At 31.6% G+C, this 13967-nt stretch overlaps 2 protein-coding genes across 2 annotated transcripts; both read left to right on the top strand.

Moving 5' to 3' along the window:
- Positions 1–2882: 2882 nt before the first annotated feature.
- Positions 2883–5125, top strand: LOC114178493 (zinc finger CCCH domain-containing protein 38). The gene is made up of 3 exons (XM_028064429.1): positions 2883–2952; positions 3285–3543; positions 4237–5125. The coding sequence occupies exons 1-3, from the start codon at positions 2883–2885 to the stop codon at positions 5123–5125; spliced, it is 1218 nt and encodes a 405-aa protein (XP_027920230.1).
- Positions 5126–5335: 210 nt separating this feature from the next.
- Positions 5336–6627, top strand: LOC114179686 (zinc finger CCCH domain-containing protein 38-like). Its single transcript, XM_028066098.1, has 2 exons — positions 5336–6146; positions 6339–6627. Exons 1-2 carry the CDS (start codon positions 5355–5357, stop codon positions 6366–6368), a joined length of 822 nt encoding a protein of 273 aa, XP_027921899.1. The 5' UTR covers positions 5336–5354; the 3' UTR covers positions 6369–6627.
- Positions 6628–13967: the final 7340 nt, after the last annotated feature.

The following is a 13967-nucleotide window of genomic DNA, read 5'->3' as shown; positions in this document are numbered from 1 at the left end:
CATCAAACGATCGCTAATTACAGATAAAGAAGAAGAGTGGGACAATGTTGTGGCGACGAATAGAAAAATGCAAAAAAAAAGAAATCATTCTGAAAAATTCTGTCCAAAACTTGTTTCATGTATTTTGGAAAGCTATTTCCAAAACACATTTCATGCAGAGGTTTTCAGAAAATTCAAAATCATTCCAAAAAAATTATATATGTTCCGAAAAGTTTACTTTTAGAATCTCATTCTGAAAAACATATTCTAGAACACATTTCATATGTTTTAGAAATTTTATTCTAAAATCCACATTCCTGAAATCTTGTTCCAAAAAATTCTATTTCAAAAATTTTATTTGGAAAATCTTATTCCGAAAATTCCGAAATATCATTTGGAAGCGACTTTTATAAAGAAAAAAAAAATAGCCATTTTGAAATTTGAGATGCTAAAAAATATTATAGGGGTGCAGGAAGTAAAAGCCTAAGGCTAAATACATGGGAATCCCATCGTCATTCCCCTACATTTTTTTGATCAGCACCATCATACCCATACATGTTAATAAAAGATAATCCAGTATATTTAGAGTACAAATGTATCAAAAGAGTCAAAGTAAATTCATAACTCAACATTATCACTGATACAATCAAACTAACTAAAGTAAGTAAACATAATTAGTAGGAAGAATAATTTCATAACCCATTAATTTAACATGAACAAAGACACCCAAGATTCAGAACATCCTTCAGACTTGACAAAAAGTTCAACAATAAACAAAATATACTTCTGAATGATAATCTTTACATAATCTCCTCATGATCAACCCAATTCCTTGATAGGCCAAACCTCTGAATATGAAACAAGAGATAGAGTTTATTTTTTTTCATCTATATTTTCCATCTTGTCTACTTTTATATAATATAAAACTTTGAACTTATATTCAATATAACAAAATTCACTACTAAAAATTCTTATATTATATAATTTTTTTTTACAAATTTGTTAAAAAAATTTGTAAGAAAAAACTTTTTTTTGTTATTTTGTTAAGAATTTTAATTGGCAAGTAATTTCTTCATCGATAATTATTTTCTAAAAAGTTATAAAATTTACAAGTATTTTTTACAAAATTTGTTGCGAAAAATGTTTTATACAAAATATTTTGTAAAAAAACTAGCAACAATTTCCTATAATTTTTTTTATAACAAAACTGATAAATATATTTTACAAAAAAAATTTAAAACAAAATTAATAAAAAACATGAGATTTTTTTTAGTAACGATCGAATGACACTATCCAAAGCAAAAATAACTTTTGCTGCACAATATATTTTAGGCAATGTAAGAATCCTAACCAATACTTAAATATGTGACTCTTTGTTTGAAAGGACCGAATTCAGGAGTTGATAGAAAAAGTCGAAGAATGTGAGGTATAAGACTCCAAGAAACAGCGTAGAGAATTCAAAACAGCTTTTAAAATCATCCATTGATGCGAAGGAGAATTCAAAACAACTCGGACCAAGAACACTAAAGACCAATCAAGAATAAGGTTCCAAATCTCTACAACTCTTTATCAGCAGATTTTAAGGGGAGAACCTTCTTTAGACAAAATTATTATCCTTCAAGTCTTGCAAGATACTCCTCCTCAGGGATTTTGGTAGCAACATCACTCTTCATGCACGTGCCAGGGAATTCTGAGGTATTCACCAAGTGAGAATTACTGATTCCTCAACAGAAGAAACATATTAATTTCTCCAAAACCCGAGCATTGTGATCTTCAGCATCATTATTAACTTCCTGGCTGCGAAGAAACTTCCAAGAAGGAATCAAAGACTCCACTTTGATGATTATTACACACCAAAAATCCAAGATTCAAAAGAAACTTCTCTTTTCATCTTGGTGAACAACTATATTAACATGTATTTCTTTATTTGTGCTTGAATCTGAATGATCTTTGGATATTCTTAGAATTAAGAAATGTATGCATGTAAATGCTATTCAACCTATCGGGCACCTTATGTCGATTTCTATAAACTTTAAGCATAAAGATAGTTTTAAGCTAATAGTAATGTTAATGCATTACAGTACAGTAAGATATTCTGCCTTCCACATACCTCTTGCTCTATGGTTTCGCCATCATCTTTAATCTTGATATTGCTTCTGTTGTTTCCTGCATTCTTCATACCAAACTGTTACATTTAGGTTTGTCTGTCATGCTATTTAATGTTTGCTGTACAAGTTCGAAGTATACCTTCTACCCACAAGTGCACTCAATGTAACAGTCTATGTATATTTCCTATTCTTCCGGAAGAAAACAACATTGAAGAAATTCAATTCAATAAAGTTAGCAGTGTCAATCCACTGTATGAATGATGTAACCTTCAGTGATAAAGATAAATTTCTTTAAGTTCATCTCTCAGTTCTTGCAGATGATACAAAAGTTATAGCAGACCATATGTTTTAGAAGCAAAAGAAATGAAAGATACCATCTTTTTCCCTTCTTGTTTTGGCCAATACGAGGGAGGCCTAATCCTCCTTCCTGTATTATGTTCTTATTCTCTTTGACTAAATTCTTTTCGTTTTAGAATGGTCAGTTATATTTGTATCATGTATGGTTAATTTGAAGTGTGAATTTTGATAAGGTTGAATCCTGGAAACTTTTGATGGAACTGTTTGCATTCATGATTATTCGGTATTAAAAATGTACACACTCTCATTCATTTGATATTTATGCTGTTCCTATTTCTAGCATGCCATGTTCCTTTAGTGAAGGATATTAGAAGAATGAGGATAGATTTCATGTTCCTGTTTTATTCTATGTTACTTTTGTCGATGATGTTGTTGTTTTATCTGAATCAGAGCATTCTGCATCCGTCAAAGTGAAGCTTTAAGGCTTTGAAGATTAAGATGAGCGAAAGCGGCAGAAACACCTCTTCAAAGTTGGATTCAGGAGATGCACCTCAATTTGCATCTTATGGTATGGCAGCAAAATCTTTTTTAAGTTCTGAACATAGTTAAAATATGCAACCTAATTATTTGTCTGTCACTGTCCGCAAATTGTTCAACTCTTTAAATGGCTTAACCGACTTTAAGTACTTCTATGAAAACTTTTTGTCTCTGAAATTTTGTCATGTCATTTTGATCTCTACAATACAAGATATGGAAGATTATTAAATTATTTTTCAAAAAAGGCTAAAATCTAACGAAAAATAACAGTTCTTTTTTTTTCATAAATTTGATAATAGGCATCTATATCATTCCAGTGTTTTACTTATGAACACACCATAATTGTAGTCTGGTCATCTACAGGTACTACTAGTAGCAACAATTCAAAGTCTTCCCATTTGGAAAGAGACGATAAGTTAGATCCAAGAATGGGATTTTCAAAGGAGGAATCTTTTTCAGGAGGCAGGGGTTCAAATAAGGATGATATTGTGAGCAAAGATTACAGAGTTTCAGATGCGCAAAACACTGATGGAAGTAACAAAATGGAATTGTCTCCTGTAAAGGAAGATTTAGAAAATAAGGACAATGAATCCCCAGAAACTGGTTGCAGTAGGTTAGTCAGGTTTGTTTCACCACTTAACATCTGCATTAATCCTATATTCTGAAAATTAATGTAAACTTGATAAGTGATGTGGTTTATGAGAACAAATTCTACAAAGAAACCACAACAAGCATATATTATCTAATAATGCTAATACTCATGAGAATGCTTTGTCACCTCTGGGAACTGAGTAGTATATTTAAACACGTTTGAAGCATATTTTAATTATATGGTTCCATTGAGAATGGTTAATTAGTGTGGAAAGAAACTTCGTGAATTGGATGCTGACCAAACAGGTAAGCAATACCTATACTAATTATGTGATGTTGGAATGGCTTTGTATCTTTTCTATTTATGCAACACTCAAAAAAATATGTTAAAAACGTAGATTATGCAGAAAAGTTTTGAAGCCGAAGTTCTTAGGTCCTTTAGATAAACTCGTCAAAAACAACTTCCAAAATTTTCTTACCAAGATGAATCAATGTCATGTTCCATCCCGTGGTTTCAGATTGTGTCTCTGGGTCTATCCTCAACTCTGTAAATTTCCAGGTGTTTTTAATACTTTTAGACTGCTTTATATTTTATATCATTGACAACAAGGTAGATATAAAATTAAAACTACTCCCTTCTGAAGAAAATTTTCATCTTTGACATGGCATGCATACATTCTGCATAAAACTGGTTTTCTTACTTGTCTGACTTTCTTTGGAGCAGAAGTAGGAGCCGAAGCAGGAGCAGGAGCCCTCGTCGTAGGTCTAGGTGGGATTCAATAACCAATGATAGATATGAAATGAGGGCAGCATGTAGAAATTTTGCTGATGGGAAATGCAGAAGAGGAAGTCAATGTCTCTTCCGTCACAGTGACAATCAAAAATCTGAAGACAGCAGGGTAAGTTCACGCAGGCAAGATGGAAGGTGTAGAATGGGAGCATCATGCAATGAAAATTCTAGCAAGTTCAATGAAGCTTCTATGGATGAATCAAGCAGGGAAATGGAAATTGATAGAAGGTGCACAGGGAGCTCTTTGAAGCAAAGTCATGGTAGAAACCGGACAAGTGAAATTCCTTGCAAATTTTATGCATTTGGGAATTGTCGATATGGTAAACATTGTAGATTTTTACATGATAGTAAAGCATTATGGAGCCCAAGTAGAGACTTCAAGGATGATTTGTTAAGGAGCAGTGGTGGAGATCAGGCTTTGGATGGTCCAAAATCGAGTGATGAAGTTAGTCTCCATGGAAAAATAATTGATGATACACGGGGTTTAGATGGTAGTGCCGCTGGTGCAGAGAACAAAACAGGAATCATGGTTGACCCAGAACCTGGATTTAATACTTTGCCCGTTGGTGATGAACGGGACCATAGCTTAGACAAGAACACAGTGCATGGTGAATCATCATTTTCAAGTGATGTGAAGGAGACCAAAAATGATAGTTCCAACGTTCCCACCATTTTGCCTGGTAATGAAAAAATGTCTCATAATTGGAATTGTGGTGTGAGATCTCCCATCCCTATTAAAGAAGAGCAAGAGCAGAGTAAGCAACAAGTTGCTCCAGGTAATCACGTGCTTGATGTTTCACTAGTTATGCCTCCTTGTCTATAGAAAAAAACTATCTAATTTCTTGTTGATTCATACTACATAATCCTATTTTTTTGTACCAGAACAAGTAATTCATCAGAATGTAAATGCTTCGCATTCTTCAAGCTGTGAGGAAGTTGGACAAAGTCAAGTAGTAGCACCTTCCACTGTTCCTCCAAGTGTGAGAACTATTGAAAGTGTGCAGAAGCAGGAAGTGTTTGCTGAGAAAAAACAGACAACTGAGGCAAATGTGATGGATGCAAACATATCACAAGTTGGTTCAAGTAATGCTCGAATTCAGAACATGACAACAGAAGAGCAACTAGCTCAACTTACTAGTCTTCCAGCTCCTTTGTTGTTACAGATCCTTGGAGCCCTTCTTTCTGCTGCTTCTGTTTCTTTACATGCAAAGGCCACTCCCTTGCAAAGCAACACTGAAGGGTCTGGTAACCCTGTTTCCATAACACCCACCAAGCCAGGTCCTGCTGTTGGACTCCCAAAGCTGCGAGATCCAAGACGTAAATTTAGAGAATCAATGATTGCTAATGAAAAAGAGGTGGTCCCCACCATTTCTCCAAGTCAAAATATCCCAAAACATACAGCAGAAATCCCATCATTGTTATCTGATTCAGGACAACATCTTGAGGAGTCTAAAAAGCCTGCATTTTCAGAAGAAAAACTTGTCAAGAGTGAACATTCAATTGAGTTGCCGAAAGGTGAAAATGTTGAGGATAGTAACGAGAAAAACAAAACGGTAGCTGAAGGAAAGCCAAGTTCTACTACATGTGAAGCTGAGGAGGCCAAGACAGTGAAGGATGAGAAAGGAATTCTTGCATTTAAATTTGCATTGGTTGAGTTCGTTAAGGAGCTTCTGAATCCAGCATGGAATTGTGGAAAAATCAAAAAAGAAGATTATAAAGCAATTGTGAAGAAAGTTGCTGACAAAGTTATTGATACAGTGCAGCCGCCACATATTCCTCAGACAAAAGAGCAAATTGACAGTTATTTATCATTATCAAAATCAAAGATTGACAAACTTGTACAGGTCAGTGGTTATTCTGAAGATTTTCATCATAAAAACGAAGAACTCTATATCTTGTCTTCCATTTAACTAGAATTTTGTAGATGAATTTGAATAAATATGCATGCAACTCCAGAAGATGTTTCATTTTATAAGTTAAGATTGAGACGTATTTATTTTCCAACTTACTTATAATTATTTTTCGTTTGGCTGCAGGCATATGTGGAAAAGTTTCAGAAGGCTTAGTTTTCATTCAGATCAGATGATAGTATAATGCAGAAACTTGGCAGCTCATGTATGTACATTTAAACAAAGTGGTTTCTTGTTTTCTTGTATTTCTCAGCGTAAAGCTTTGGGTGGCCGTTGTTATTAGATATTAGATTGTAACTGTAACGTGTGATCTATCTTTACTGGTATTATTTTCATTTACTTGTTTGATGCATAAAAGGGAAGAGACATATCTTTAGCATGAGTTTGTATTGTACTGAAACTTAATTTCCCCATGGTAAACAACACTAAAGTTTTGTAGTCTCTCGAATCCTATGTTACCTTAAGTACACATATGTGTGCGCACACATACACCCCCACACGCACACACATAGGTGACTCATTCATTCTTTACACAATATCTACCATGTTTAAGGGTTACATAAATTCTATTTACTCATTAATATAATTACATGTGCATATCAATTTTATCAGCATAACAACATTAAAACTTCAACTTCAATAGCAAAATTCAAAGATTTATATGTACTCTTTTTATCTCACAAAATCTTACATCACCAAAAGACATTCAATATGGCACCTGGTCATGCACATGTATCTAACAAAGGGTTTGCCATTAGAATTATGAAATTTAATTAACCTTTCTCTCCTCTTAAAAAATTAATTCTTTAAGTTACTCACACATATATTTTAAAGAGGTACTAACTTATTTTTAAAAGAGATCATCCATAAATAAAATATGTTCTTGTTAGACCAAATATTATTCTAATAATCTTGTGATTCTCAAAGTCCTCCTTAAATCATGTCTCTTGTCGTTTGTCCACTACCACTCGTTTTCCTTAGGGTTATGGGGCACCTACAAAAGATACTCCGAGCTCAAATAAGTATTCAATTTTACACGGTCTAATAAATGTAGATAATGAAAAGTACCAATTACCTTATCTACATCCTCTATTTATAGTGCTATTGATGGTCCTTTACCTTTTGTGAGGCCTAATTGTGGCCCAATGACACCATAACCTACTTATGGGAGTAACTTGTGGATTACATCCTAATCCTACTATTTTGCTTACTTCTTGGTCATTATGCTCGATGCTAACAATGTTTTTGATCGGGCGGGCATGTGCGCTCGTGTCCTCGTCTCAACATTCTTATGGTCGATCACTTGAAAATTCTCGACATGAGTATTCAAACGATTGGTTGTAATAACGATCGAAGGGTGTAATGTTCAAAATATATTACTACAATTTAAGATTTCAATATTAATCTTTGTTAATCAAAGTTCACAACAAAACAAATAAAAAAACACATGAGAACTTAAGATATGGAAGAAAAAAAAATAATACTAATTATTATTATGGTTAAATATGTTTTTGATCATTTTATTTTCAATGAAAATTTGAATTAGTTTTTTTTTTTTTAACTTTGGCCCAATTTAATTCTCTAACTTTAGAGATGTGTGATTTTAGTCCTTTTAACTAAATTTTATTAATAAGATTATTTGACGTTTCAAATATATTTCATAATAGCATATGAGTTACTTACATCGTTTTACACATTTTTGCTCATTTTTAGTTGAATAACACGTTTGAAATGTCAAATAAACTTAACAAAATTTAGTTAAAAGAACTAAATTCATGTATTTTTAAAGATGAATGACTAAATTTGTCCAAAGTTTTAAAGATGGACTAATTCTAACTTTCACTTAAAGTTAAGAGACCAAAAACATATTTAACCCTTATTATTATTATTATTATTATTTTATTATTACTATTACTATTATTATTATTATTATTATTATTATTATTATTATTATTATTATCAAGTTTAATTAAGCTTTCAAGTGTTTTATAAATAAGCATCTTCAATTGAGTTCTTAATATCTTTTGTGTATATTAAGTACTCAAAAATTTTATATTTTTTAATTGAGTTCTCGTCATTTAATTTTTTTCATTAATTGTGTGATGTATATTATTGCATCGTGTTGTTTATTTCTATTTAAGTATTGAAAAAATGTGATCTTTTAGGCTTAATATAAAATGGCAAATGACTTTTTATTACTTTCATAATAACGAGAATCGCTTGATTATTATAGATGAAGACATAAAAATCATAATTGAACGCGTGACAAACTAACAACCACATTATTTAATTAACAAAAAAGAATTAAATGACAAAAACTCAACTAAATATATAATATTTTAATTCTCTGTAAATAAAATAATTAATAAAAACTCAATTAAAAGTAATACAATTTATAAGAGACTTAAAAATTTTAATTAAGTCTTAATTATTATTATTATTACTGTTATTTTTTTAATTATAATTATGAAAGTTTTAAGTTTATTGTTTGGCTTGCTCGGTTCTATGTGAGCAGAGTATGTAAATAGTATATAATTAAGAGTTTGTGTCCATAAATGCCAAGATTTGTATTAATTTCCATTGATGAGGAATGTGAATCTATTAGTCGCTGCCAAATTGCGAAGCTTAGAATGAAGATTCCATGGCTCTTTCTGGTGAAAGTTTCATTTAGTGGTCAATTAAGGAGAACCATAAGTCCCTCTTCTTGACTAAACGTTTTGTTTTGATTTATGATTTCAACAACAATAAACGCTTTAAAAATCACGTTTTCATTAAAATATTATATATTATATTATCTATACATATCATTTTCTCTATCCCTAATTTCCTATCAGTTGTAGCTAAGTTGAAATAATGCCAGAGCAGACCATAATTTCCCTACTTTCTTTTTCAAATATCCATTGTTGATTGCCCATTTCGGGTTAAAATTGGTCCTATCTAAACTTTATCAAAAATGGATCTATGACTTATATGTTATCCTTTTGAATTCTCTTTCTATCTATTTTTAATTAAACAATTTGTTCAATCCTTGGAAAATATAAGCATCAAGAAAATGTTAATTTTGTTGGGATCTAATATTTATTACTAGAACAAAATTATAACTATTAAATAGAATTTAATTTTTTTTATTTAGGAGCATAACAGTTCAAATGTGTGACTCGACACACTTAATCTTTATCACGATAAATTGACGTAGCCTATAACAAATTTAAAAACAAAAATTTATAATGATTTTATTAAAATTAATGTCTACATCCTTAGTTTCATATTAATGTTTATTTTTTTACTTAATGGTCCTAATTATTTGTATTAACATTTGTTATATTATTCAGTTGAATTACTCCATTCTAAATTGATTGTTATAAAATCCTTCTGTATTTATTTTAGATAGGTATATTTGAACTTATTTGTTGATATTTATATATTAATATTCTTAATTAGTTTTTGAATGACAAGACTAGTTTAAAGGTCAGAATTATATCAATCACATGAAAGTATTTCCTTCCATTTGCATATTTTTTTCCCAAAATTTTGAAACAATTTATCATTTTCCTTCCATCAAAGTTACTTTATAAAAGGAGAGTTTAAAACAATATGAATTGATGACATTTTATCTTAAAATAAATTTTCTTCCCCTCGACTCTTTAGGTTTCTTTTGTTCTCTTTGTTTGTACGTGAGTTGTTATTCTTGTGAGAACTAACTTGAATAAATTGATGTCTACTAGTCTAGGTTTGTAATGTCATGTTTTATTTAAGAACTAGGTTAGCTAGGATTTCACTTGCTTTATTTAATTTCAGGTTTTTTTCTTTGAGGAGTTTGAATAAAGATAAAAGAAGTTTATAAATTCTTTTTATTTCAAGTGCTTCAGAATTTATTGATATTTTAAATAGTGTATTGAGTTAAATGTTTTAAAGAGGGTTGTGTGAAACTTTTCTTGGTTGAGCAACATTTTTCTCACTTGAAAGTTGTATGAAATTGTATGGATTTTCTTGAATGACACGATAGCTTTTTCGTTCGAACAAGAAATATTTTTGCTTAAGTGAGAGAAAAAAATAAACTCTATTTCTTTGGATGATTTTTTCTCAAGCTCAAATAAGTTGTTTAAGGGTTTTATTTTTTAACATTATTGGTGCAAATTTGCCAAAAAAATTACAACGGAAATGTCCCGTGCACACAAAATGTGTTATCTAAATATTGGAAGGAAGTTGTAACACCCCATTTAATTAATAAATATAATTAAAAGAAGCATCACGCTGATTAATAATAGAAAAGCGGTCCCGAAGTTTTAAACCTTACTCCTTACAAGTATCCAAGGAAGTTCAAACATAGAAGACACACCTCGATGCCAAACAGATACAAAGGTAAACGACAGTAGTTGATGATACACCCAAAAGCTAGAACAAAACATGGGTCGTGGCCCTAAGGGAAAGCCCAAATAAAAGAACTACAATCTGAGTAGACTATGCAGCAGAATCATCTCTCCTTTGTTGACCACGAGTACCTCTCGCATCTGCTCCCATCAATAAATTGATGATCATCACAAAGGTCGAAAAACAACATACAAAGCAATCGAACAACAAAAGGGTAAGCTAGAGCCAACAAGAATTTCATTAATACGATCAGATATATTTTCACAATTCCATGTATACATATCAACCAAGCATGTTATGACATTTAAATCAATATACTAAGACTCAACTTGACTCATCCGGAATTACATATAACCTGGTCAGATTCAACGGATGCTTGTGGTGGATACCTCTGCTCACCCCTGAGCTATGTGTTACAAGTGTTACAATGAATCAATTCTCTCACGCACAAGGTTAGCCCTTTATGAGTTTCAGGCCTCTTGCTACTCTCACCACAGGAGTCAGTCCGCTCTAGGTGAGACTAACTGACTCCTTAGAGTGTCAGGATGCAACCTTACCTTGAATCCTTACCAAGTTATACAAATGGGGCACCACCATGGACACCCACTAACAGGGGCCATGAAATTACGTCCCGACCACTGAAGCACGACCCTAAAAGTCTCACCTAGAGACTCCAAGGAATTACGCACTGACACGGACCAATCATAATCAAACCAGTAATATTTAACACACACAGGTGTGTATATATATATATATATATATATATATATATATATATATATATATATATATATATATATATATATATATATATATATATCATGCCAACCTTCACAATCCATGCTCACTTGTATTTCATATTGGATCCATTCCCCTCATTCTTCACAAATCACAAATGTAGGAATGTATTTCCTACCAGCACCATGCCACATTCATTGATCCACCTTCACTCATGTCTCATGTCAAACCCATACCAAATCCATCATTTTAATTCCATGAATCACCTCATACAAAAATCATGCTCACCTCATGTTAAAACTCATGAATCATAACTCCATCTTATTCATACAAGGTCACTCAATTCATACAGTTCATACCCAAGGTAAAGCATAACAAGCCAAACATACAATTAAGGCCCTACAACATGAAAGGTACAGTTATATAGAGAAGTCCCGTGTCAATCTCGCTCAAGCCACAGAGTCTCGCTTAGGCGAGACTGTCATCAGGGAACCCTACGAGACTCACGGGTTCTCGCTTAAGCGAGCCGCTGCTCGCCTGGGCGAGAGTACCCCTCGCTCAAAAGCAAGGTTCCTCGCCTGAGCTACTCCTGCAGCAATGTGCCTCAAACCCTTCACTCGTCCTCGCTTAGGCGAGCCTCTCTCGCCTGAGCGAGACTGTATCTCGCTCAAACAAAAGCTCTCCGCCTGAGCGAGAGCTCGAGCGCGAGTTCGAAGCAGTTCTTGCAAGTCTCGCCTAGGCGAGGCTGGGTCGCTTGGGCGAGAACTTTGGGTCTCGCCACTGTTCATCCTGCAACAGCCACACAATCACATCCCAACAACAACACACGTTCATCCAATGTTTTACACTAGTACCACAGCCATACAATCATGAGAAACAACGACAAATGTGCAAGAATCAATTTTCAAACAAGGGTCTCTAGCTTCCCTTACCTGGAAAGGTTTAGCAGGGGACCTCAACACCACAAGAGTGGAACAAAACATAAGAGGAGCTCCCTACAGAACCCTAACTGGGAAAAATACGAAAACATAACAAGGGAGGGATGGTACGAGACGAAGGGTAACTTACGTTGAGTAGGAAAAAGCTCGAACGAACGTGACAACGGTGAGAAAACAAACCCTAGCAGAGGAGTTGACGGCTACAGCTCAAGGTTCTCTGAAAGTGAGTAGAAAGTGTGAGTTAGGGCAGACTAAGGTCTGGTTTTCCTCTTTGAACCAGCCCTTAGGCCCATTAGATTAAAGACAACCCTTAAACATTAGGGCAGAAAAACTGGACCTTACATAAGTCGTGCTCATAAAAAAAGACTTCCAATTTAATATTTTTCAAAGTAAAAGTTAAGAATGTTTTAAAGGATTTCTTCACCACTTGATTCTCAGTTTTCATTATTTTGTTTGTATGGAAGTTGTGCATTAAAACCACGACTTCTCTTTCCTAATTTATATATTTTTTCTAACTTTTTTATTTTAAATTATTTTTTAATAATTTGATTAATTGGTTATTAAAATTTTTAATATTTTAAAAGTTGAATATAATCATATTTTTTAATTTTAAGATAATTATTTTAATAATTTCAAAATTTTCATAATCTTTTATACCTTAAAATATTTTTTTTTAATAATTTGATTAAAAAAGAGTTTTAAATCATTTAAATTTTTATGTAATTTTTTTATTTGAGATATTTTTTAACAATTTGATTCACAAATTAAAATAAAAAGTTATAATTTTTATACTATTGGTTTTTATGTATGTTTTTAATAATTTGATTATTAAATGTTATACATCCTATTTACTATTATATATATTTCAAAAAATTATAATACTATTTTATCATTTTGTACAAATATGTTTATATGTTTATCATTTAAAATAAAATTTCTATATAAAGTTAAAAACATATCATTCTTTTAAATTTAATATATATATATATATATATATATATATATATATATATATATATATTATACACTAAAAAAACATATTTACCCAAAGTCTATACTATTTTTTAATTCCTTTTATCTTGATTGCATTCTTGAATCTTTTCGAAGGCTATGTTTGTTTCTACGTATGAAAAAGAATAACTTTACTATGAATATAGAAAACATAGAAAATGAGAGAAAATAGATGCTATAATAATAAAACTTTTCATTCTAAACTTTTTTAATACAATGGAAAGATTTACGAAGAAATAGGTATATATTTAAATACTTTATAAAATCATAAATAAATAATCAGGTTTTTTCGTTAAATTTTATAATATTTTTACTTTTAATGAAAATTATTTTAAATCTAATTTATACTTTTAAAAATTATTTTTTAATTATAATTTTTTCTTGTAAATTAACTCAATTCTCTTTAATTCAAATAAGCTCACTCTTTTCTCTTTTCTTCTCCTCCAAATCCACACAAAAACTAAATCCCATATGGTAGTCATTGACATGTGCTTTTGTTCTTACTCTTTTAGCCAGTAGGAACCAAAAGCATCAGAATTAAAGAAATTAAATGTATTAACAATATAAAGATTGTTATATCACTTTTTCATTATTATTGTAATAAAAATTGTCATTGGAATAAAGGAATAATAGAAAATCTTGAGTAGATTGTCTAATGATAAGTCTCCTAAAAAAAATGATGTACGTTTTCAAAAGA

Source organism: Vigna unguiculata, chromosome 3 (genome assembly GCF_004118075.2).
Source record: "Vigna unguiculata cultivar IT97K-499-35 chromosome 3, ASM411807v1, whole genome shotgun sequence".
Classification (NCBI taxonomy): Eukaryota; Viridiplantae; Streptophyta; class Magnoliopsida; order Fabales; family Fabaceae; genus Vigna; species Vigna unguiculata.
The sequence above is the reverse complement of the archived record's forward strand: the minus strand, read 5'-3'. Positions and strand labels throughout refer to the sequence as shown.